This window comes from Stenella coeruleoalba, assembly GCF_951394435.1.
Source record: "Stenella coeruleoalba genome assembly, chromosome: 10".
NCBI classification, from domain to species: Eukaryota; Metazoa; Chordata; class Mammalia; order Artiodactyla; family Delphinidae; genus Stenella; species Stenella coeruleoalba.
The window spans coordinates 57,865,616-57,892,088 of NC_137156.1; the positions used below are offsets into that span (position 1 = coordinate 57,865,616).

Here is a 26,473-nt window from a genome sequence, read left to right on the forward strand (position 1 = left end):
AGAAATCACCCATAAGATAAAAGAGCTGGAAGCTGTGGGAAGGTAAGAGTTTTGTATGCCTGTGGGCTGGGAATAAGCAAGTACCCCTGGTTGTGGTTATGGGGGAAGAGACTGTCCTGGAACAGAGCCTCCCTGAGCATCTGGTTCCCCTTGTTGAAAGGGGACCCAGGGAGTAATGAGTGGTCCCCTTAACAGCTCCTTCTGGCCAGCATGGTCACTATTTTGACTCCTGGCTTTGTCACCGGAAAGAGACCCACACCGGCACAGAGGCTAACCTACTTCCTCTTTTTGTTCCCACGCCACAATCTGCTAATCTATGCCACAGCCGTGCTTGCTTAATAGAAAGGAAGGCAGAAGGCCACATAAGCAAAACCGAAGAACCGGCCCGAGCCAGAAAGGCCCAAGATGGCAAAAGTCAACTCTCCTGAACCGGTTCTAGCCTGACCACGAGGGCAACACCTGTGCCGATGAGATGGAAGTGTGTGAAAGTTGCCTTTGCTTCATTACCATGCTAGGATCGCTGCCCAAATTGGAGACTTGCACTTTGCTAGGCACAACTAGTGCTGAGTGCAAGGGAGCCCAGAGGAATGCTCTTGCTCCTGCTGTTTCTGGAAATCTCCATCTCTTCCCCCAAATTCTGATGGCACACCCACCTCTTACACCTTAAAAGTTGCGGGCTTCCCTCCCTCAAGGGGAAGGGGGCTTCAGAACAGGAGCTCTCCCCTCCTCATTCCTTGATCGACAAATAAAGTTTCTGCTCTGCTGAACCTGGTCTCATTCTATTGAGCCAGTAGCACCTAGCAAGAAAAGACCCAGTTGGGGTCCACCCAAGCAGCTGGGGATAAGAAACAGCTTTGATATCACTCTTCTCTGGGGGGAGGGAGCCCTCGAGGGAAGCCCTGCACACACATGGGGAGGGGTGTAGGAAAACAGGACAAGACTGATAGAGATCTGGGGCACGAACAGAAGGCAGGCGTCCAGCGGGTTAGATTAGGTGGGAAGTGTGGGGGACAAGCCTACGGGCTGGGCTCAGCGGCCGCCCAGAAAGGCACTAGGCCCCGGGAGAAGCCGAGACATTGGCCCTCCCTGCTTCCTAGAGGGGCCTAGAGGCCCGGAGCGGCATGCGCGTGCGCTATACGGGCCAGAGGAGATCCCGGAAAGGGGGCAGGCGTGGGGCGGGTCGTGCAGTCCGGGGACGGAGAATCTCGCAACTGCAGGCGTCGGTGAGCGGGGCAACAGGGGGCGTCTGGGGCTGCTGTGCGGGCGCGGGGTTCCCGGGGGGCGGCGGGTGAGGCTTGGCCTGGAGGCTGCGCCCGGGCGGGGATCTGGCCTGGGAGCCCGCCCCGCCCCGGTGAGGGCGTATCTGCCTGCGTTTCGCTGCCCGGGGCGCGAATTTGGAGTAATGGTTTCTGTGTTTTATCACTTCTCCCAATTATGCAAACAAAGCGTATTCATTACAGGTAATTAGATGACGCGGGTGAGCGTAAGAAAAGTAAAAGTAACTGCAGTCCGTTAATGTTTTTGTCTGGAGGCTTCCTGACCTTTTAAAATTTGTGCATGATTATGCAAACTCTTATACGTATATGTAAATTTTAAACTACGAAACAGGATCCTACTATTGCTTAAAAATTTTCTAGTATTGTAATAAAACAGTATTGTGATAATATATGTATAACATTTACCATATGATACATAAAAATTTGCCATGTTAACCATTTAAAGTGTATTATTCAGTAGCATTAAGTACATTCATACTGTTGCTTCTTGAAAATTATATCTTCAACTTACGGAATGCATTTGTTCCTTTATTGGTTAAAATTGATGCCAGCATTATGACACCACTGAGATATATATTTGCAAGTATAATTAAAATAAAACATTTTGTTTGCAGTTTATTTCGTATAATACACACTACATGAATCTGTAAATGCTGAGCAAGTGACGTTTGTGCAGAAAAATAGCAAATTATTAGGGTGATTGTTTCTGTTTTCAAAATAAAAGAGTAGTGTCTCTAAAATGCAGTTTTTAAACACAAGTAACAGCACTAACCTAAAACCACTCTACTGTCGTCTGACATATAGACTTAAGAAATAAGAAAATGGTCTCCTTTCTAAGTTAAGAGTGGTGGCAAGGAAAAGAACACCATCCTCTTTCAAACTGTTTGCGGGTCTGTCACCAACCAGGGTTCTTGGCCTCCTTAATCAATAGAAATTGAGAAGGCCAGACAAGAAATTCAGGCAAGGCAGCAGGAGGGAGAGAAAACAAGTAACAGGTTCCCTTGCTTGCTCCCTGAAGGGGGGGGGGGGGTTCTTACTTGGGGTGAGGGTAGGGGTAGGTCTGGGGGTCCCAAATGAGGGATGGCTTCGGTGGTCTACCCACCCTTGGTGGTGCTGTGTGTAGGGTACATGGGCTATACTCTGCTTTTGCTCCCAGCTCCTTAGAAGTGGCAGTTGGGTTTTTTATCTTTTTGTATCTTGTTGTTCATAATTTGCCCCAGCTTTAGTCCCTTATAGTTTCTTTGTGTTTTGTTGGTGGAGATGTTTGTCCAGGTGCAGGCAGTGCAGCGAAGGGTCCCAGGTCCCAGCCTGTCTCACTTCCAAACTGAAAACGCCTTAATGTTAGGTCGCTTATTTTGCAAGGAAGTAATTTTCTTAGGGATTTCAGGGAGTTTCCATTTGTTATACTCATGTATATATGTGTGCATTTTCAGGGACTGACAGATGAGGCTGCTCTTGCATGTTGTTCTCAATGCTGAAGAAAGGCAGACAAATTTTGGTTTAAAAATAAGCCAAAAAGATGGGATTGTTTTGAAGATAAACCTCTATATGTACTTATAAGGAAGGGAAACTGACAAAAACATGAAAAATAGTAGCTATGCCAAGGTTAAGTTTTCTGTGGCTCTGGTATCCAGGAAGTATTAGTGCCTGAGCATTCTATGCTGTCATTCTCCAGAGAAAAAAATACAGAAAATGTAGTAAAATATAAGTCATTTTACTTTGCAATCTTCAATATTTTTAATATCAGAAACTGTCTGAAAGAGGTCCCTTAGGTGAGTCGTCATGTGCTCTAGACTGAATTTTTGAGCTTATACTTTTCCGTCCCTGATTTTAGGCCTCTTATCCTCCTTCCTTGTTTTATTATACTACATAAGACCTGTTGCTGTCTTTATTTCATTGTCTGTCTTCTCATAAGCTACTCAAGGCCGTGCTTTTTGTCTGCTTTATTCACTGCAGAGACCTTAGTGCCTAGGACATAGTAGGTGCTCAGTAAATATTTGTTAAATTAATGAAAGAGAATACAAATTGGAGATGATAAGCATTGACAGTATTCAGTGCCCTTATTGCCAAGTTAATCCATAATATCTAGACATTAATATTTCTAGATAGAAATAAACACAGTAACAACTCAGACTTCTTCAGTTTAAAAACCTTTTTATTTTGGGACTTCCCTGGTGGTCCAGTGATTAAGACTCAGTGCTCCAATGCGGGGGGCATGGGTTCAATCCCTGGACAGGGAACTAAGATCCCGCATGTTGCATGGTGTGGCAAAAAAAAAACCCAACTTTTTATTTTGACTAATTGTAGACTCACAGAGGGTGTCCGAACTTTACAGATTTCCCTTATATCTTTACCTGTTTTACCTAAAGGTAGTATCTTGCATAACCATAGTATAGTCGTCAAACTTAAGAAATTTACAGGGGTCCAATACTGTTAATTAAACTGCTGATTTATTTAGGGTTCATCACTGTCTCACTAATGTTCTTTTCCTGTTCCAGGATCCAATCTAGAATCCCTCATTCCATTTAATTGTCATGTCTTCTTGTTCTCCTTCAGTCTGTGACAGTTCCTCAGTTTTACTTGTTTTTCACGATCTTGACACTTTTGAAGTATTTTATATTTGTAATTTTAGAATGACCCTCTCGATTTGGTTGTCAGATGTTCCCCTGCTTAGATTGAGGATGATGTCGATATGTCTTCTTACTAGTGATACTACTTTTGATCCAGTATTTCTGCCAAGTTTCATCACTGTAAAGTTGCTGTCTTTCCTTTGTAATTAGTAATTATTTTGAGGAAGACATTTTGAGACTTTGCATAGAAATATCCTTTCTCCTCAACTTTCAGCCACTAATTAGCATTTCTTGGTGAGTCTTGTCTGTAGCAGTTATTATTGTGATGTTCTTCTAGGTGCCTTTCATTTCTATTTTTTTCTTCTACATTTATTAACTGGAATTCTTTGTGAGGAATAGTTGTGCCTTTTCTCCCTTTCATTTATTTACTTAATTATATCAGTTACATCAGTGTGTGATGTTCAGTGTTTATTTTGGGGGTTTATTGCCTGTATTGTTACTTATTTTGTGGCTTAAGTTATTCTGATTTTGGCCATTGGGAGCTCTTTCAAGTTGTCTTCTGTTTCCCCTTACATGCTTCCATCCTGTTGTGTGTCTTTCTCTGATTTTCAGGCACCACAAGTTACTCATCTTGTATTTTTACCTCCTCCAGCCCTGGAATCAACCATTTCTGCAAGGATTCCTGGTTTCATTCATTGTAGAGTGGTCCTTAGAAACCAAATTTTGGGCACTAGGTTGAGCTCATTTTTTAATTGGTAAGTTGGTATAAATATTATTTTAACATTTTAAATCTGTACTAGAAGCAATCTTTCTTTTAAAAATTTTTTTTAATTGAAGTATAATTGATTTACAGTGTTGCAGCAATCTCTGCTGTACAGCAGAGTGACTCAGTTAAACACATATAGACTTCTCTTTTAAAATATTCTTTTCCATTATGGTTCATCACAGGATATTGAATATATTTCCCTCTGCTCTACAGTGGGACCTTGTTGTTTATCCATCCTATATATAATCGTTTACATCTGCTAATCCCAAACTCCCAGTCCTTCCCTCCCCCAGCCCCCTCCCCCTTGGCAACCACAAGCCTGTTCTCTATGTCTCTGAGTCTGTTTCTGTTTGTAGATAGGTTCATGTGTGCCATATATTAGATTCCACCTATAAGTGATATCATATGGTGTTTGTCTTTCTCTTTCTGACTTACTTGACTTAGTATGATAATCTCTAGTTGCATCCATGTTGCTGCAAATGGCATTATTTCGTAGAAGCAATCTTCCTTTAGGGGCAATTGCCTTAGAAACTTATTGGCTTACTATCAGTGTATAAAGTAAACCTTATGTACACTCTCACTGGGCAGGAAAAACATGAGAACAAGAGACTACTTAATGAGGATTTTAAAAGGAAATCAAAATTACATTGCATATAAGATGATAAAGCAAAATGACAGAAAGAAGAAAATGTCCCTGAAAAATGCCCACACGATTCCTTGGGATTTCCCCTGTTCTTTATGCGGGCCTCTCACTGTTGTGGCCTCTCCCGTTGTGCAGCACAGGCTCCGGATGCGCAGACCCAGTGGCCATGGCTCACGGGCCCAGCCGGTCCGTGGCATGTGGGATCCTCCCAGACCGAGGCACGAACCTGTGTCCCCTGCATCGGCAGGTGGACTCTCAACCACTGAGCCACCAGGGAAGCCCTTCCCCTGTTCTTTTGAAAGCCATTTTCATTTGGGAATGAAACTGGGCGGAGGGATGAAGCTTTGGGGGAGAAGAGGCCTGCTCCATCTCAGGTTGCTCCCCAGGCCTGGGGGCTCCCATTTGTGGTATAATCTTAACAAGTTGATGAATGAAGCTTTTCTTCTGTCCTCAGAAGCTAGTTGGGACCTGGAAGGAACCCTGAGGCATTAGGATACCTAAATTTAATTGGGCAGTTTCAGCTCATTGGCCCCATCTCTTTACTATGCTGTGGGGCTTTCATTCAGACTTCGAAAAGCCCAGGAGGTCATTAACTTTTTTTTTTTTTAAAGGAATGATTTTCTTTTCTTTTTTTTTTTTTAATTTTTTTTAGCTGTGTTGGGTCTTAGTTGTGACATGTGGGATCTTTGTCTCAGCATGTAGGAATTGTGGTGCATGGGCTTCTCTCTGGTTGTGGCGCTCGGGCTGCATGGCGCGTGGGCTCTCTAGTTGTGACATGTGGGCTTAGTTGCCCCGCGGCATGTGAGATCTTAGTTCCTTGACCAGGGATTGAACCATCGTCCCCTGCATTGGAAGGCGGATTCTTTAACACTGGACCACCGGGGAAGTCCCAGGAAGTCACTAACTTTTATCCATGTTCATGGTTGCAGGGGCTGGGCTCAGAGGGCTGGAATCTTTTGCCATATTCACAGACAGTTGCCTTCATTTTTCTGTTGGTCCGTCTTCTCATCACCTCTTTACAAATACTTCACTGACTTCTTCGGACATTTCTGCAGCAGCTGCTTCAGAACAGGTCAGCTTGGAGGCTTATGTTTGGTGCTGATTTCCCTGTGGGTCTCAATTTCCTGAGATAGGTCAGTGCCATTTACATTTCCCGCTGGGTGCGTTTGTTCAAAATATTTCTTTCTGGTCTCCAGCTCATTCTGTTGCGTCTCACTCCTGGATTTCTCTGCACCTGAGTGTCTTTCTCTTCCCCAGTCTTTCTGCAGGTTTGGCTGGGAAAGTCTCTTGCCTCTTTCTCTGACTCTCAGCTCCCTCCTGAGCAGCTCCCGTTGGTGCTGCTGCGGCTCAGCAAGGCTGGAGCCTGCCTCTGCCGCTCCGGAGGCACCTTTCCTCTTCAGCTTCCCCTTGTTGTGTCTTCAAGTCTCTTTTCATAGGCCTTCAGTTATGTACCTTATCACTTCTCAGTTTTTCTTTGCTTTTGTTTTCTCTGTGTATTTATTTTCCTTACTCCATCCCCTTCTTTCGCAGCAAAGCTTCATTTCTCTGCCAGAACTTCAGCAGCTTCCAAAGTAGTTCTTCAATTGATTCTCCATCCCGTTGTAGCAGCACTGCAGTTTCTTTTATCCGAGTGATGACAGGCTTTCTGGTGTGAGCCTTCTTCCCATCTCAGTTTACGGTTGTCTCTATTTTGTCAGTCCTAGCAGTGCTCACTGAGTCCAGGAGACATTGCCTAGGTATTGGTTTGTAGCAAATATAGGAGATGATGGCCTCTGTTTTAATCGTGGATGAAGGTAGTGATTTTTTTAAAAATTTGCTTAACCATGGTGGGAGACAGAGGGTTCCATGCCCTCAGGGAAAGCTAGCCATCATCTGTGATTTGGTACACAGAGCCGTGGGGCCAGTTTGCAACAGGTGCCAAGGCCTGCTGTCCATATAAGTTTCATATATAGTCTGAGGTACGGGTCTAACTTCATTCTTTTGTAAGAGTACATCCAGTTGTCCCAGCACCATTTGTTGAAAAGTCTCTTTCGCCTTTAAGTGGTCTTGGGACTTCCGTCAAAAATATGTTGACCGTAGATGTATCGGTTTACTTCTGGACTCTTAATCTATTTCACTGATATATGTCTATCCTTATGCCAGTATCACACTGTCTTGATGAGTGCTGCTTTGTCAAATGTTTTGAAATTGTGAAGTGTGAATCCTTCAACTTTTTTTTTTTCTTTTTTTTTTGGCTGTGCCATGCAGCTTGTGGGATCTTATTTCCCTGACCAGGGATTGAACCCAGGCCATGGCAGTGAAAGTGCCAAGTCCTAACCACTGGACCGCCAGGGAATTCCCTCAGCTTATTTTTATTCTTCAAGTTTCTTTTGCCTTGTACTGGAACTCTTGAATTTTCAGTGAATTTTATTATCAGCTTGTCAATTTCTGCAAAGGAACCAGCTGGGTTTCTGAAAGGGATTGTGTTGAATCTGAATATCAATTTGGGGAATATCTGTTAGATGTGGGTTTAGATAAAAGAGTGTAAATTAAAGGTTGTGACTGATGTCTGGAATCATTAACAAAACGTGGGAAGATAGGAAATGAAGATAGTAAGGAGATGCGTTTTTGACACTGAGTTTATGCTACTGTGGAACACCAGGTGAAATGTTCAGTAGGCAATTAGAGCTTGTATTAGACGTGGAGGAGAGAACAAGGAACTGTGAGAGCAGCATTAGAGAATGAGATTTCTGAGAGACGGAAAGGAGAACCTCTGAGACCTGAACGCCTGCCGTGTCCGTGATGAGAGGGCAGGTGAAGGAAGAGAAGCCAGGGAATGAGGGGCAGAGAGGTGAGGGGGAGGCCAGGCAGGCTGCTGCTGGGGAAGCCACGGGAGACAGAAGGTGGTCAGAAGTGTAGCTTCCTTCCGAGAGTGGGAGAGAGAGGGCTGGAAGGAACCGCCAGTTCGGTTTGAACAGGGACCTTCTTGCCTTCAGGAAAAGTTCACAGCTCACAAAGGATAATGCCTTTATGGAACAGGGATGAGGGTCCGTGTGTGTGGAGCTACCTGGGTTCTCCTGAATCCACTTGCTGGGATCCAGACCTCATTGGAGCCAAGAACAGGGCTGGTCCCACTCAGAGCTTTCTTTCCTCCCTCAGCTCAGCATGCTTCCCCGGTGCCTGCCCTTCCCCAAGTGGGGAACGTAGGAGACCAAGCAGCGGCAACTGTGCTCCGGATGGTCAGGCCCCAGGTGAGCTTCCTGAGTTCCAAGTCTGTGGCCCAGGAATAGTTAGAGCTCATCTCCGGGCCTCTAGCCCATTCTGAGTCTGCTCCTGTGGCTTCCCCGCCTAACTGCTTCCCCTGGAGCTGCTTCCGTCCACTGAGTTCATTGACTGTATCTTGCCCTGGACTTCTCCTTTTATTAATGTGTCCTTTCAGCTTCCCACCCTCCCCCCACCCCTTTTGCCACCAGGGCCCCGACCCTGTGCTCTCAGTGCCCCTAATGACTCTGCCCCTCAGACTGGGAATGTCCCTGAGCAGTAGAAACGTGTCATTCCAGGAGGCTGCAGTGTTCGAGTTCCTGTCTGTGGACTATACTCAGCAAAAGTGGAAAGGTCTGGCACTCAGCCAGAGAGCCCTGTACTGGAACATCATGCTGGAAAATTGCTGCAGCCTGGCCTCACTGGGTAATGACTCTGTTCCCCGGTACTTAGAGTCTGTCTTCTTTACACTTTCTTTGGTATATTCATTTTCTTTTTTAACTTTTTATTATGAAAATATAAAAAGACAAAGAGAGAGAATAGTATAATGAACCCCTCTCCATCATCACCCACTTTAATAGTTATTAACATTCTCCTTATTATTAACTGAGCTGGGCCAGTTTATTAGAGTTTGTAGTTGGAAGGAGTAGAGTGCCATTCAGTTATTGTAAGTGATGAGCTAAGTTACTTACAGTAAGACTAAAGGAATGGAAGCCCTGAACAGACTGACCAGCTAGACCAGACTTCGGGAAACGAAGCCTTGTGGGGACCTGGGAACCTGGGAACCTCAGCAGTGGAAGTGAAAGGATTTTTACACCAGTGTCGTAAGACAGCTCTGCCCTGCGTATCCGTTTGCTCCTCCCACTAATACCCATTCTCTTTATTTATTCTGAATCTTTTTTCCCCTTCCGAGCTCCTTCTTAATTAGACTTTGTTTCCTCCTATATTCTGCTTGCTGTGGCTTCTGATGGTTGCCTACTCTCCATGCATCATTTCAGCTTGAGCTCTTGTAATTTCCTTAGTTTTTCCATCCTTCCGTTTAGAATTTATGTAAAAAGGGACTCCAAGGATGGTTCAGCCATTAAATATCATCTTTGTTTGAGCAGTACTTTGGCCCAGGCCACGCAGAGGCTGATGACTAATCTACAGATAAGCTACAGTGGGGTCTAGTGCTTGGCCCTGTTCCAGTCACCTGTTGTCCATCATGGGATGAGCTGGGTTGCTTGGCACAAAGCATGGTTGCCTCAGCTTCCCCTTCAGAAAGACAGGGGCAGGGCTGCTTCCTGGAAGGGGCTGTTGTCAGGGCACGTTCTGGGGTTGACCGGTCTAGGGCAGTAGCCTACTCTGGAGAGGGTGAGCTTAGAATCAATGAACCAAATATCTTTAACTTTCCGTATGCTAAGGTGGTATGATGGCTTGCGGCCTTGGTTAAGATGTGATTGAAAGGAACCAATATTTCTGTGTTTAGGTATGACCGTGATTGCTCTGCCTTCTCCCAACTTTTGTATTCAAAAAATCTAGAATTCAAAAGCAGATACTCAGCTGGTCAGTCTCATTATGACTCCAGATTATCAAGATACAAAACATGTATTTTGATTTACGTTTCAAATTATAAAAATTAATTTTTATAGGAGTGTCTACTGACACCTACCAGTCCAGTGCTCCAGGGACTAGAGGGTACCCAATTTTACAGCTTTGCTTTCCCCTTCAATACTTTTCCCCAGTATTTCTCTACCCATGACTTCTTCAAATCTTGTCACTGTCCTGTTATACCAGAATCACTTCTTTATGTACACTTTTTCCTAATCACATCCTCATAATATAAATTTGCTTTCTACTCTCAGGTTTGCCCACATTGTTTCTCATATTTGTTTTCAGGTATTTGCCACCACTCTCTCTCCCCAACATCTTTGCTGAGAAGTGTGGAACCATACAATGTCATGGTTGGAAAGGACCTTAGGGTTCCTCATTTTACTAAGGAGACATCACATCTAAGTGACTTCTGGAAGATCACACCGTGCTTTACAGTCTGGTCTCTTGCCTTTCAACTGGCCTATTCACCTGGCTGTGCTGGCTCAGCATCCCTCTGTCCTGAGGGCTGTTCTTCCGCCCTCCTCCACTGACCAGCTTCCCTTCTTTGTTTTTCTGTCCATGAAGAAAAATTTGAGCCATTTCCCATTTTCTCTCCTGTTATTTATTTATTTTTGCGGTACACGGGCCTCTCACTGTTGTGGCCTCTCCCGTTGCGGAGCACAGGCTCCGGACACGCAGGCTCAGTGGCCATGGCTCACGGGCCCAGCCGCTCCGCGGCATGTGGGATCTTCCCAGACCGGGGCATGAACCCGCATCCCCTGCATCGGCCACCAGGGAAGCCCTCTCCTGTTCTTAATGTGTCTCCTCATTCCTTACGTGTAATGTGAAGTTTTTTCAAGTACATAGACTCCTGATGATTCTCTTTCTTCAGTAGGACAAGAAATGAGTGAAAGTTGTTTTCTTCTTTCTTTTGGCAGCAGGTGAGAACAGGATGGAGAGTTCAGAGTTGCCTCCAAAGCAGGAACTTTCTAAAGTTTTGAAGTCATCTGATAGAACCTCAGTAGTACTCTGTGGAATGATTCCAGGAGAACCAGAAGCTGGAGATGCCTGTGAAGAGGCTCTAGAGAAGCTAGAAGTTCAACCCTCAGGTGAAGAAGGGACGAGACTGGAAAGGGATTTCTTGGAAATAACAGAGGAAGATAAAAATAAATCCACAAAAGATGGGTGTGATGAATATAAGGAACTTGGGGGACATCCAGACCTGTCCTCCAGTCCTGCAGAACATCAAGGAGTTCTGAAGGGGCAGAAATTCTATCGATGTGATGAATGTGGCAAAGCTTTTAATTGGAGTTCTCACCTCATTGGGCATCAGAGAATCCACACTGGGGAGAAACCCTATGAGTGCAATGAGTGTGGCAAGACCTTCAGGCAGACCTCTCAGCTTATAGTCCATCTCAGAATCCACACAGGGGAAAAGCCCTATGAATGCAGTGACTGTGGTAAGACCTATCGCCACAGCTCGCATCTCATTCAACACCAGAGACTCCATACTGGGGAGAAACCGTATAAATGTATTGAATGTGGAAAAGCTTTCAATGAGAGTTCCAAACTCTTTGACCATCAGAGAACCCATACTGGGGAGAAACCATATGGATGCAATGAATGTGGAGCAGTCTTTAGTCGGAGTAAAAGCCTTGTCCGCCATCAGGTACTTCACACTGGTGAGAAACCTTACAAGTGTAATGAGTGTGGGAAAGCTTTCTGTTCTAACAGAAATCTTATTGACCATCAGAGAATCCACACTGGGGAGAAGCCTTATGAATGTAATGAATGTGGCAAGGCGTTCAGTCGAAGTAAATGTCTTATTCGACATCAGAGCCTCCACACTGGGGAAAAACCATTCAAATGCAGTGAGTGTAGGAAAGCCTTTAATCAGATCTCTCAACTTGCTGACCATGAGCGAATTCATACTGGAGAAAAACCCTTTGAATGTAATGAGTGTGGTAAGGCATTCAGTCTGAGTAAATGTCTCATTCGACATCAGAGACTTCACACGGGTGAAAAGCCCTATAAATGCAATGAGTGTGGAAAATCCTTCAATCAAAACTCATACCTCATTATTCATCAGAGAATTCACACTGGTGAGAAACCTTATGAATGTAATGAATGTGGGAAGGTCTTCAGTCATAATTCTAGCCTTATGGTACATCAGAGAACCCATACTGGGGAGAAACCATATAAGTGCAAAGATTGTGAGAAAGCTTTTCGTGACAGCTCACAACTCACTGTGCACCAAAGAGTTCACACTGGAGAGAAACCCTATGAATGTATTGAATGTGGGAAAGCCTTCAGTCAGCGTTCTACTTTCAATCACCACCAGCGAACTCACACTGGAGAAAAGCAGTCAGGTCTGGCTTGGTCTGTTTTTTAAGACGTGATTCTCTAAGACAGCAAGGAACTCTGAGTTAAGGTTTCTATAGAAGAAGTATGCTCACCCTCGTCTCCTCTTGGAACCACTAATCAAAGTGGATCATTCCCTAAATGCTCTCTGGTGGTCAGGAAGGTGAGAGAGTGGGAGTAACAGTACCATCCTTCCCCACTAAGGACTACACATTTCATGTGCTTGTAGGTTTCCTTTTTCTTCACCTTTTTTTTTTTTGGCCACGCCATGCGGCTTGTGGGGGAGCTTTCCCGACCAGGGATCAAACCCGCGCCCTCAGCAGTGAAAGCAAGGAGTCCTAACCAGTGGACCACCAGGGAATTCCCTTCTTTCACTTTTAAAAAAAATTAAAATCTATCTTGTTTCTTAATTATTTGTCCCACAATTATATTCTTAAGGAAAGAGATATTTCCTTATTCTATTCCACCTCCTCCATTTTACCATTTATATAAAGTCATTCTCCAAGACTCTGAGTCATACTTTCTACCTCTTGAATGTGGCCCTTTTAAAACTACTTTAATCTAGACTCTCATCACTTGTGTTCTCTACCTAGAAAAGCTTTTCTTCCTGTTGGCCAATCTGTGTCCCTTGAACCTTTAAGATCTAGGTCATCTCTGAAGGACTTTCTTCTTAAAATGCTCCTTTTTTCCTCCTAACCTGTTGATTGACCTCAGTGTTTTGAATTAACCTGTGCTGTAATTTGCAATTGTTATATAATTGCCTTGTCAATTCTCAACCTAATGCCCCTTTGTGTCCTTTTATACTAACTTCATGTAGGCTTTCAGGTTGGGTATAGTATCTATTTCTTTTAGCATATAGATAATACTTTGCATATTCTAGTTGTTAAATAGCTTTTAAAAACTCGCCTCTCCAACTGAACCATGCTTAAAGTGGGCATGAACTCCCCTTTCACCACCAGACCTAAAATTTCTAAAGATGGGTATCATAGGATATCAAATACAAAGGCCTCATTCATATCTTCTCCTTGTGTCCTTTAGAGTCTTACTACTGTTACCTCAGCCTCAGAGAGTTAATGGATTTGTGTTTGAGTGTGTGCAGGTGTGTGCGTATATGTATGTATCTAGGTATTGGAGGCAGCTGTCATGTTCCAGTGATAATGTACTTTGCCATGAACACAGACTCTGGTTCTGTACTAGCTTTCTCCACCCTGCTGTCTAAGTACAAGAACAGCATCAAAGTTTACTGCAAAGAAGACTCAACTTCCATGGCAATTTCAGTTCCTAGCATTCTTGGATGATTGGAATGAACAGTAATGAAGTTTGTGACAAAATAATAGAGTCACACCATTCTGATTTCCTTACCAACTAGTTCTAGATGCCTGCAACTGTCATCTGATTTTTAGGTGAGAGGTGTACGCTTAATTATTGTGATTATCTTCTGGGCCAACTTTCATACCTCAAAGGCATAAGAAAATCTCTTCAGGGGATTTCCTCTTCTACAGTCATGTATCAGACACAAGTTTTTCTTTCCATCCTTGTAGTAGGGCCTCAATGCTAGGGGATCTTTGCCCCTGGTAGCTACCCTCTTCCTCTTAGCAATATGACAGGATCAGCAGTGTGGCAGAGGAGGAGGAGGTTAGAGGGGCAATGTCAGGCACATAACCTAGAGGAGAGAGATTTTTGTGAGTTGTGATTTATGTCTCCGAGACAGTGGAGAAGAAGGGGAAGAGAGTTGAGGCTCAAGAAAATAAGAATTAGGGGCTTCCCCGGTGGCGCAGTGGTTGAGAGTCCGCCTGCCAATGCAGGGGACACGGGTTCGTGCCCCGGTCCGGGAAGATCCCACATGCCGTAGAGCGGCTGGGCCCATGAGCCATGGCCGCTGAGCCTGCGCGCCCGGAGCCTGGCTGGGCCCGAGAGCCATGGCCACTGAGACTGTGCGTCCGGAGCCTGTGCTCCGCAACGGGAGAGGCCACAACAGTGAGAGGCCCGTGTACCACCAAAAAAAAAAAAAAAGAAAGAAAGAAAATAAGAATTAGATATGATTCTGGTGAGGCATCTCAGAAAATGTTAGAGTGTTTATTAGGAGCCTAAAAAATTACTGAACCGAGGACAGAACTGGAAATTTGCCATTTGTGAATATTTTCAATTTCTGTTATAGCTATATTTTTGGTGTTTATTTTCATTTTTTTTAAACCAATAGGACTTTCTTTTTAAAAATATTTTACTTTGGAAGCTCCCAGATTCCAGGGGAGAGCCTAACCCCATATGAACACACGGGTCCAGCCCTCTACTCTGATTTCAACATGACTGGTTATGTCTTTAGTAGAGAACCCTCTGTCGAGTATTGTAATTTTTTATCTTCTGGTTCTGCTTATACCGTACCACACTAAGGCTCTGGAGGGAGGGGTCCAGCACTGTTCATAACCCTGCTAGCTGACCACCATCCATCCGGGTTAGGTGCTAAGTAGCAGTGAATATCCTTACTTGCTAGAAAAGCACTCAGGCTCTTGGTTGCAGGAAAAGAGGCTACGTTTAAAAGCCACACCTCAATTTCTACTGGTTATTGCTAGTGTTTTAATAATTAGTGATTTAAAAAAAATTTTTACTTGGATCCAATTACCTTGCTAGATTAGTTTTGGTTTGAAGAGTTTTTCAGTTTCATTTCCTAGCTTTTCTAGGTATACAATAAGTAACGATTAGTGTTCTCTTAATTCTAATCTGTATGCCACTTACGTCTTGCATGAGCACAAATATTTTTAAAATGTTGAATAGTGAATAACAGGCGTTCAGTGTCTTGTTCCTAACTTTCAGGAGAAAGGTTTTTTAGGATTTCACAGTTTTATATGGCGTTCACCCTCATTGTTTGTGATAAATATTCTACTCTGTTTGGGAAGTTTTCTTCTATTCCTATTTTTAGAAGAAGCAATATGTTATAGTGGTAAAGAGCACAGATTTTGTGCCTGGAAGCCTAGGTTCAAATCCTGCCTCCACCGCTTTCTTTAGGTGTGTGATCCTGGGCAAGTTGCTTTGCCTCCTTTCGTCTTCCATGTGTAAAATGGAGCTACCTCATAGGGCCTTGAGGATAAAATCAGTTCGTAAGTGTAACGCACTTGAAACAATACTTGGCATGTAGTATACCCTATAGCAAATTATTATTATACTTAAGTTTTTATTAGGAATGGATGCTAAGTTCTGTCCGACTTTTAAAAATCTGTTGGTGTAATGTTATGGTTTTATCATTCTTTTCAGAATCGATTTTGCTGACAAGTTTCCAAATGAGATTTCCTTGTGTTCCTGGAATAAAATCCATTTTTTTTGTGGTGATTTTATTTTAATTTTTAAGTACAGAACTAGATTCAATTTGCTTTGCAAAATGAATTTGGAAGTTTTGTTTTATTCTCTTATTACCTGGAAGAGTTTGCATAATGAGGGGATTATTCTTTGAAGCATAAAAATAACTGGGCCTGATCCCTTTTTGGGAGGAAGGGGATTGGGAGGGACATATCTTTAGCAGCTGTCTTAGTTTGGGTTGCTATAACAAAATACCACAGACTGGGTGGCTTAAACAACAGACATTTATTCCTTACAGTTCTGTAGGCTGGGAAGTCCAAGATCAAGTTGCCAACATGGTCAGCTTCTGGTAAGGATCCTTTGAGTCTTGGCTGCCATCACCTTCTTGCTATAGCCTCACATTGTAAAGAAAGAGAACAGCTCTCTGTCTCTTCCTCTTCTAATAAGGACATTACTTCCATCATGAATGCCCTACCCACATAAACTAATCTAACCCCAGTTACTTCCCAAAGGCCCAACTCTACCTACCATCACCCTGGGGATTAGGCTTCAATATATGAATTTCAAGGAAACAAACATTTGGTCCATAAATTCTGAGTCCGGCTTTCCCAAATTCATGTCCTTCTCATTTGCAAAATAAGTTAATTCCATCCCAACAGCCCCAAAGTCTTAATTCAGCACTCCTAGTGGAAAGGCTGAAGTCCACAAATTCTCATCTAAATCAGATATGGGTGAGATTTGAGCTACGATTCATCCTGAGGCAGAGTTCCTCTCCGGCTGTGAACCTGTGAAACCAGACAGGTTATGTGCTTCCCAAATACAGTACTGGGGGCTTCCCTGGTGGCGCAGTGGTTGGGAGTCTGCCTGCCGATGCAGGGGACGCGGGGTTCATGCCCCAGTCCGGGAGGATCCCACATGCCGCAGAGCGGCTGGACCCGTGGGCCATGGCCGCTGGGCCTGCGCGTCCGGAGCCTGTGCTCCGTCACCAGAGAGGCCACAACAGTGAGAGGCCCGCGTACCGCAAAAAACAAACAAACAAACAAAAAAACAAAATACAGTGCTGGGACAGTTATAGGATCAACATTGTATGTTGAAAAAACCTGCAGTTCTTCCCTCCTGTGTCACCTTCACTACTCAGAACGTTTCAGTTCTTACACTTGAGGTCACCAGATGTGTGGGTGGCTTCCCCCACACTAATTCTCTGCAACACCAGCTGGGTGTCCTACTATTTAACTCAATTCTGACACTACGTGGAAATAGATCGCACAGCTTAAGGGCTTAGTCTCATAAGACTCACACACACCTCATCTCCCCACCCCACCCCCACCAACTTTAGATACTAGTTCCAAGCCCAAGTTATCACCTGTGTTACTGACCAACCAGCTATAGATGAGCGGTTCCAACAGCCCCCTCTTTGGGTTTAGTTTGCTAGAGTGGCTCACAAAACTCAGGAAAACAGTTTCCTTACATTTACCGGTTTATTATAAAGGAATATGATAAAGGATACATATGAATAACCAGATGGAGAGATGCATAGGGGAAGGGCTGGGAAGGTCTTGAGCGCAAGAGCTTCTGTCCCTGTGGAGTCAGGATGTGTCACCCACTGGGGAGCTCTCTGAACCTGGTTCTATTGGGATTATTATGGAGGCTTCGTCGTGTAGGCATGGTCAATCATTAAGTCCATTCCCAGCCCTTCTCTCTTATCAGGAGAACGGGACTGGGGGAAGGGGGCTGAAAATTCCGAGCTCTGAATCATGGCGTGGTCTTTCTGGTGACCAGCTCTCATCCAGGAGCTCACCCAGAGTTGCTTTATTAGAATAAAAGATGCTCCTATCACTTAGGAAATTACAAAGGTTTCAGGACCCCTGTGTCAAGAACCAGGGTCAAAGACCAAATATTAGAACAAAAGATGCTCCTAGAGCTCTTATAACTTAGAAAATTCCAAGGGTTTCAGGGGCTCTGTGCCAGGCACTGGGGGCAGAGACCATTGTAATCTCACACATTCCAATTCCAAAAAGGAGAAATCAGAAGGAAGAAAGTGTGCTAGGGCCTGAGCGAGTCTAAAACTTAGCAAAGCAAGTTACATGAGATCTTAAGGCTCAAGAATAACTTTTTGGTCGGTCCTCTGCCCTCCAGGACCACTGGGGTGATGGTCCCACCTTCTGGATGCTCTGGGGAGCATCCAGAGCTCAGATGGAGTCAGAGCTCCAGGGGAGTCTATCCCAAGGCTCTGGGTGGCTCTGCCCCCATGGCTTCTGTGGAAGCTGTCTGGTCTGTTTGAAACCGAGGTGGTAAACCCTGATCATCTCTGAATCACCTTCAGGGTTATTCTTCCTTTGTCTTGAAGAATAAGTACACTTTTGCAATCTGTCTTCATTTCTCGTTTTAGGACTTCAGATGCAGTCAAATTGGAGGTTAGGGCTTCAACATGTTAATTTAGGGGGGACACAATTTAGTCCATAGCAATACCTCAATTCCCCTGCAATACATCGCCAGTGGTCGGCCTAGATCTGCAGCAAGTCTAGTTATCCCCAGAACTACTTTTCATCCACTGTGTTGACATCCTCATTGCTGGCCTGACCAAGAAACACCTTGACCAGTCCGTACCTAAGGTTGTAGATCTTATGACATGCAGGAAGGGCCGACAACACTGATGAGATGCAGGGACCTGCTCAAAAGTGCAGTTTCTGGGAGCCACCTGGGCCAGTAATCAGAGGAGTATTCCTGAGAAAGTCAGCCAAAAACTGCTGTCCTTGGCAGCCCCCGCCAACAAGAAAGAGCCTCCATAACTGGTAGGCCTTCTTGGCTGTCAGAGGCAACATGTATCACATCTGGGTATTCTTTTGGTCCCTTATGTCATGGTTACTCACAAGACAGACATCCTTGGATGGGATCCCCAACAGCAGCAGACCCTAGAGGCTGTGCAAGATGCATTGGCATGGACGCCGTCATTGGGACCAATGGTGCTTGCCAGCCCTCTGGAGCTCCACATCTTGGCGATTTACTTGTGAGGATTGGAGCCTATGGCAACAAGAGACTGCTACTTGGGTACATAGGCCCCTTGGGTTTTGGACTGGTGAATACTGAAGATAGCTGCCAGACACACCCCCTTCAAATGGCAACTCCTAGCTGGCCTTTGGCCCTAATGGAAACAGAGCTCCTGACCACCAAAGCCCTGTATGTGACCTTAAGACCTGAGCTGTCCATCCTCAAGTGAGTACTCACTTATGCTACTAATAAAATAGGACAGGCTCAGCAAAGTGCTATCATTAAATGGAAATATTACATCCAAGATCAAGCCTGAGTGGGATTCCAGGGGGTCAGCCAACTCCATGAAGTAGCTGTCTTTCCAGAAAAGGCTGAACAGGCTGTAGGCTCTCGCCACTCCCTTAGTGAAGTGCAGCCCATGGTTCAAAGATGTTCCAGCTGATGGTATAGTTTGTGTTTGCACTTTTTTTTAATGAGTTGGTCAGTCAGATGCAGCCAGAAGAGGAGACAGAGGAGAGGCACAGGAGAAAAAAAGACCCAAACTTTATTATACTCACTGATCCTAGAGACAGGAGGCATGGCACTCCACGCTGGACCACATGGGTAAGCCACCAGGGTGGTGAAGAGTCAGGGGTCAGGATTGAGGGGAAGGTTTAGGTCATGGTCTTTACAGGGATTTTCAAGGGAAAGGCAAGGCAGTGTTTGATGGGTTTGGGGCTGAAGGGGTGGTTCCTAGTTGCCTAGCACCTGGCCCTGGGATGATAAAGGCAGAGGAATATTGTCTCCTGGGGTATATGGGCCAGTAGAGGTGGTGAGGCTCTGGACTGGTTAGTTTGCATATCAAAGACATGCCTCTGGCTGGGACATTTGCTATCTCTAAGAATTGGCTAGCCCTAGGAAGGCCAGTCTCCCCAGCCAGAATGTTCTTTTGGGGGAGATGTCAAACATCATAGCATACAGAAAATTAAAAAAATATTTAAGTACAATAAGTCCTCTGAAGTTTTGGCATCATGTTAACGAAAGTTTGGGGTGATGATAATGGAGATGTTTAGAGAGTAGGGCAAAGTTGCCCTAAACAGCATAGAAAAGATTTTATTACAAGAGTAAAATAGAGGAACATTCTGTTCTAGAATGTAGAATTATAAGGAATCTCTGCAGGCCAGCCCATAAATAAGTTTCCCATTTTTTATGGCATTAGCCAAGAAAAACAGATTTGAAATTTTGGGAGTCTAAGAGCCTCAAGGTTAAGAAAAACAACCAATCACAAACAAGTCACTGGGTTTTCCCAAATAAATGCAACCACTTCAGCTATAGCCAATCAAGCAATTTCCTTGCTTTTCTTCCTTGTCCTCTCTATAAAAACCTTGCATCTAGCTCCTGTTGGTGGAGTGGTCCTAACTACTTCCAGGTTGGTGCTGATTTGAATTGATGTTTGCTCAAATAAACTCTTAAAAATTTTAATGTCTCAATTTATCTTTTAACAGTACCAACTGTTGGTGATGTTAAAGGGACATAGAAATTGTCATGACTCCTAGTGGAAGTCCCTCTCTATCAATGCTTACCTTTGCCTTCCTCTGATCCTAGAACTGGAATAATGCCTTTTGCTGATACAGATGGTAAATGGTCCCTGAGGAATAATGGTCATGAGTCCCCAGGGGGACGAGAAACCTCCGGTTCCGGTTGATATGAATGTGCTTCTTCATTAGTGGTCAGATTCTATCTTTGGCTTTGACTCAATGTTTTACCAAGGCTTTTGACCCAGAATCATACTCCTGCCCCTTCCTTGAATAGAAACCAATTATCTCAGTTTCAGAAGGAAGCTGCAAAGAGAAAAAAAACACGGACTTCTTAGAACCACCTAGGCCCAAGATGGTGGAAGATTTGACTTCCAGTAGATCTTGAGCCTCATTATACACTCATTGTAATACATTAGGATGCTAAAAGACACACCTGCCAGCACCGTGACAGTTGACAATTGCCATGACAACAACCGGAAAAACCCATTCAAGGACTGAAAAGGCGTGTTGCATCAGTTCCGCATCCAAACCACACCCCTGTTCTTAGATAAGTCGTAAATATTCCTCCCACTCTTTCCAATTCCCTACCTTTAACCTCCACCCTCCTATGTATTTGGCGTTTCTGCCCGAACTGGGTTGAGAAGTTGATTTGTGAACTAGGTTTCGGGTTGTCCATTCTTTGGCCATTGAATAAAGCTTGTGCTGTTCCGGTCTCAGCATCGGTTTCATAATTGGCTGTGTGAATCTAATCGGGAAAAGAACCTCCCTGGCTGAGACAAAAGGTCGCGAGTCCAGTCAACCAATTTGGTAATACTTTGAATCCCCCTGTACCTCTTTCAGCGGTGCTGAGTACAGCTGCTAATGCCTCTGGATGGTCATCTGCCTGATCCTTCCTGTATGCAAATCACCTACAACATCCTCATAACTGCACTTTATGGAGTTGCCTGCATCATTTCTTTGGTCTCAAACTTCCTTCTCAGTTCAGAGGTTATTGTGGAGCTTAACAGTAGAACAGCCATCTTAGGCTGGGGAGGTCATTTCAAGATAAGAGAATTGCACCCTCCCCCAGTGGAAAATTACCAGCAGTCACAAGAAGTTGGCGGTCCTGGAAGAGTGAGTAACGACACACCCAGCCCTAACCACCACATGGGTGGAACATTAATCCGAGGGTGACCAGAGGGGACCATAAAAAAAGTCCAGTTTCTCTCCCCCAGGGGCAGACCTCCTCTTGGTCTCACCCGCTGCTCCCTTGCAGTGTACTCAGTAAATCTCGCTTTTTTTTTTTTTTAACCCTTGCTTCTGACTCGGTAAATTCTTTTACAGCTGGAGTTGCTGGCCCCATCACTTCACCCTGCGGTGGTTATCATTACATACCCCTGCCATCCAACACTTGGAATACAGCAATAAACAAAAACAGATTCCATAGTCTTTCTTCCCCATGTCTATGGCCTGACACAAAGATAGACAGATCCCTTACCCGTTACCAATAGAGTTTCAACTCCCCATGAGAGCCTTCCTGATGCTGTCTCTACCCCTGCATCCAGAGGCATACCATAATCTTTTTGGAGGAAGATAGAGGAGGACTTAGGGGGGTAAGGGATGGAAGTATGTGTGTGAATTCCTGGTAAGGGAAAAGGGGCTGAATTCCATTTTAAATCCTTTTTAGTACTACTTAAAGTATCAGTATTTCTTTGATACAAGTTAGAAAGTAGTTAAAAAATTCACTTACAAACATCACTTTGTAAAAGAGAACACATTGTTTGATTTCCTGTTTTTTCCCCACAAAGAGGGGCTCAGGGTTTGTGACCAGAAAGAGTGAAAATCCCACCAGGACAATTTTCTTTCTGTCACTTGGCTACAGCTGATTCTCAGTTGTACATTCTGATCTTTCTTCGGTCACAGTCCAGACCCCCATCCTCACTCACCATACCCAAACTTATCTCTTCACATTTCAAAATAGGAGGTAAAGGAAATTCCCTGGCAGTCCAGTGGTTAGGACTCCAAGCTTCCACTGTTGCGAGCCTGGGTTCCATCCCTGGTCAGGGAATTAAGAACCCCACAAGTCTCGTGGTGCAGCCAAAAATAAAAAACTAAACAAAATAGAAGGTAAAAATTAAGGGGGAACCTTTCCCCCTTCTTTTTCAAAGTCAGAAAGCTGATGCAATTTAAATTTGAAAACACGCAAATGAACAAAACCCTTCAGTCTGTGGCTTTTGCACACTGCAGGGAATCGGTAAAAGGAAGGATCCTGCACTCCCGGGTTGTCAACTTTGGCTACATGTTGGGATCACCTGGGGAGTTAAAGAAGTAGGAACGCTTGGGCCCCACCCACAAAGCTTTGTGCTTAGCTGATTGTAAGGTCGGATCCTAACAAACGGCACCGCGAGAAACAGAGGAAAGCTTCAAGTGAGCTTTATTAGGGAGCGCTCCCGGGCGAGGTTCACTGGTCCGAGAGAAAGGGGCCAGAGAAGGTGCACCCGGGCGAGGGTTGGGCAAGATTTTATAGGGGAAGAAGGGAAAGGGGTGTGGTGAATCTGGGAGGGTGCAGGGTATTCCTTATTTGGTGGTCTTTTCGGGTATCCTGGGGGACCGTTAGTCCCGCCCCTCGAAAGGCGGGAAGGCTGGGCCGGGTGCAAAGTCCCCAGGTCAGTTCCTGGAACTGGGTGGTCCGGAGAATTTCGGTCTGATGCAACCTGTGAATCTGATTGTGTTCCCCTGCCTCGGGCCAGTTGGCCTTACACTGATATGCAATATAAACGCTTTAAGAGCTCCCCAGAGGATTATACTGTGCAGCAGAATTAAGAGCCAGTGATTTACATTCACAGTTCTTTGCTACTCAAAGCCTGGTACAGGAACACAACACGCTCACACCTGTGAGTTTGTCAGACATAGTCTTTGCCCCCTCCCTCGCCTCCCAAATTAGAATCTGCAGTTTAACCAGCTAAGCCTGTTTAACCTCAAGTGATTTGCATTCCTATGCACATTAAAGTTGGAGAAGCCCTGCCCAGGGCTCCTTGCCAAGCAAACTGGCCCAATGTGGAAGGAGGTAAAGCACTCAGGAAACAGAGCTCCAAGAATAGGCCCCCAACCGGAGGACGGAAGAGATCTCCTTGTTACAGGCTCTGTGTTGTGGCTCTCAGGGAAATCAGGTAGTGGCCGAGGTGGGCTGAGCCTCAGGGCGCTGGGCAGGACTTCAAAACAGAGCTGCTCTCTGAGCAGAGCAAACAGAGCAAAGAGACTGCTTCTGCAGCGGTGCAAACGCTGGAGGGGCCGATCTGCTGGATCTGTTTGACCACACCAGTCTGGGTGCTGTCCATGTTAGCTGCTGTCCTGTGACATAAGCACACCCCAAACACAGAACCTGCTCAAGCTCCTCTGTGATGGGAACATTGTGTTCTCAAACACACAAAACAAACAACTCTTTACTTTGAGTGGTTATGAATTTTCATTTCCTACCCCACCACCCCCTTCAGCCCCACCCCTACCGAGACAAGTTATCTGGAACATTATTTGTCGAACAATAATTAGTACCAAGGCTGCAAAGAACTGTTGACTTATAGAAAGACACAAAGTTAGTGTTTGAGTTAGTTAGTTTGAGTTTTATCTGGGGTCTTGCTGAGGACTAAAGCCTAGGAGAGAGCCACTCAGGTCTGATGAACTGCTCTGAAGAGGTAGGGGAGAAGCCAGGTTATATACGGCTAGGAAATAAGTGTAGTCAAGCATACATCTTGGTACAGAATTTCAAACGCGTGCATCAAAAGAAAAAGATACTGCAAATCATAAAAAACAGACATCTCAAGTTAATAGTTTTAGTGCTTTTCTATGTATGGGAAGTTTCAGAAATCCAGGGCCATTAAAATTTTCCCTGAGATATACATCTAACTATCTGTGGGCCTGCCTGTTCACGTGTATCCAAAGCACAAGGTGCCTCATCCTGTTTTTTTCTTTAAATTCCTTTTGGAGTGCAACTGTCAGGTCAGCAACTGCAGTGGGTTATGACTTAACCCTTGCAGAATCTGGTGGTGAGCAGCACTCTTTGGCTTAGCGATCCTAATTTTTCTGTGTCCATAGAACAAAGAGCTTTATTTGGGGTCTTGGGAATTGCAAATTGGGAGACACAGATTTGGGTAAAACCGAAAGAGTGTTCTGAAGAAGAGAAAGAATCAGAGACTTATAAAGGCAAAAGCCACAAGATTGTTAAAGTTGTCTTGCAAGGATTATGATTGGCTCTAATGCAAAAAGGAAATATTTGCCCTTAAGGGATAGGCTGTCATGATTTATTTAGGGTAAGGGTCTGTTAAGTATCTTAAGTTTCTGGAACATTGTGTAGATGTTCTGGATGCCTGCCTTTATAAGTCAATAAGTGGTCAAAAGTTCAGATTCCATCCTGGCTGAGATGTGTATAAGTCCCACTTCCTCAATTACCTCCTGGCTCCATCTGAGTGAGCTCTCTTAGCAATACTGACTCCATTTTTATTTTCCTTTCACATAGTTCAAAAGGAAATTCATGGACACATTAGGCATAGACGAGCAGTCCCCATTTTCCTTTTTGGGTATTTTGGATATTTTCCAGTGGCACCTTCCCCCGCCCCCCTATATTAACTCTTGGTTCTTCTCAACCCTGCCTTAAGACTTGGAAAGATGACCTTCTTGGACTGCCCTCCAGCTTCCAGTTGGGTTGGACCAGGGGCAGGCTCTGGCAGAAGGCCAGAGGGAGAGTCAGGTTCAGGTACTTATTCCCCCAGCTCACTTTGTATTGGACCATGGGTTGAGTATGTCCCTAAACTGAAGGCCACAGCTTCTGTCAGGTAGCCTCCTCCTACAGGTGGTCATAGCTTCCTATTAAAAAATGAAATTCAACTGAGCAAATTTCAAAGATCTTGTTGGCCATATTCAGCAATTCATGAATCAGGTAACATCCAACCTAGCAGATAGAAAGGAGCTCTGAGGAGCTTTGCAAAATGAAAGACTTTTATAGGCAGAAGGGAGCAGGAACAACGAAGTTATACAAGGCAAAAAAGCGGGTTGGTTATAAGGTTACTTTCCTTTACAAGGGAATGGCAGGGGTCTATCAGGCAGATTACCTAACTAGTGTTGATCAGGAAATTCCTGATGGACTGGGGCTGGTTTAAAATTCCACTTCTGGAGGAGCCAAAACTTTAAAAAAAAATTTATTTATGTATTTTGTCTGTAGCAGGTGTTAGTTGCAGTATGCGGGTTCTTCATTGCAGCATGTGGGCTCTTCGTTGCGGCATGCATGTGGGATTTAGTTTCCCGATCAGGGATCGAACCTGGGCCCCCTGCGTTGGGAGCATGGAGTCTTACCCACTGCAGCACCAGGAAATTCCCCCAAAACTTTTAGTTAAGTTTTATTTTGGTGGCTTGACCCTTAGCATGAGCTACTCCATTTTGGGCCTGTTGCTTTGTTTTTACTATTTCAAATATTGTTAGCCTTGGGGTTTTGTACCACCTCATGGCCCATTTCCTTAACAGTTACAATTTTACATGTCACCCCTTGAACTCTCCTCAGTTATTCAGTTTTCATGTGCCGTTGGTTTCTCTTCCATCGCATCAATAGCTCTCTGGTGCCAGGATCCATTCTCTCTTTCCATCCTTGGTGGCTGGGGCATTGACAAAGAACCTGGTGTGATTCAGACGACTGGAACAGAGCCTCAGCGCACGGATGAGCATCCCTCCTACTGAAACATCAGTTGGCAACATGCTGAGGCCTGGCACTAAGATGCACGTACCAGAGGGCAACCAGGACAGCTACCTGGCCCCTTGACACAGCAGCTTGCACGTGTCCTCCAATGGCAGCAGGTGGTCTTTACGGCATTGGCTCCACACCCTCCAGGTTCTCTGATGCTGTCAATAGAAGACATTTGCTCCTACAGGGACTGGGCAGTCTCCTGATGTGACTTCAGCCCTTCTTCAAGCAGCCTCTCTACCCACAAACTTACCCCTCCAGAATTCTACATACTGGCAGATAGCACCATTGTTCACCCACTAGGTGAACCCTGTTAGAACTCACCTATAGGAGTTTTAAAGATGAGACAACAGGCCCAAAATGGAGTAGCTCATGCTAAGCCCCATGTGACCAAAATCAAACTTAATTTAAAGTTTTGGCCCTCCCAGAAATGGAATTTTAAACGAGTCCCATTCCCTCAGGAATTTCCTGATCAGCACTAGATAGGTAATCTGCCTGATAGAGCCCTGCCATTCCCTTGTAAAGGAGAGTAACCTTGCAA

General features: G+C 44.7%; 1 protein-coding gene across 1 annotated transcript; it reads left to right on the forward strand.

Moving 5' to 3' along the window:
- Window positions 1-1,165: 1,165 nt before the first annotated feature.
- On the forward strand, window positions 1,166-16,338 carry LOC307193350 (uncharacterized protein). The gene is made up of 4 exons (XM_079935216.1): window positions 1,166-1,223; window positions 8,395-8,486; window positions 8,796-8,922; window positions 11,007-16,338. Exons 2-4 carry the CDS (start codon window positions 8,472-8,474, stop codon window positions 12,458-12,460), a joined length of 1,596 nt encoding a protein of 531 aa, XP_079791342.1. The 5' UTR covers window positions 1,166-1,223; window positions 8,395-8,471; the 3' UTR covers window positions 12,461-16,338.
- Window positions 16,339-26,473: the final 10,135 nt, after the last annotated feature.

Excerpts from the sequence above, each read along its gene's own strand:
- LOC307193350 (XM_079935216.1), top strand. Across the intron at positions 8,923-11,006 it reads CTGCAGCCTGGCCTCACTGG|CAGGTGAGAACAGGATGGAG; the intron begins GTAATGACTCTG and ends TTCTTTTGGCAG.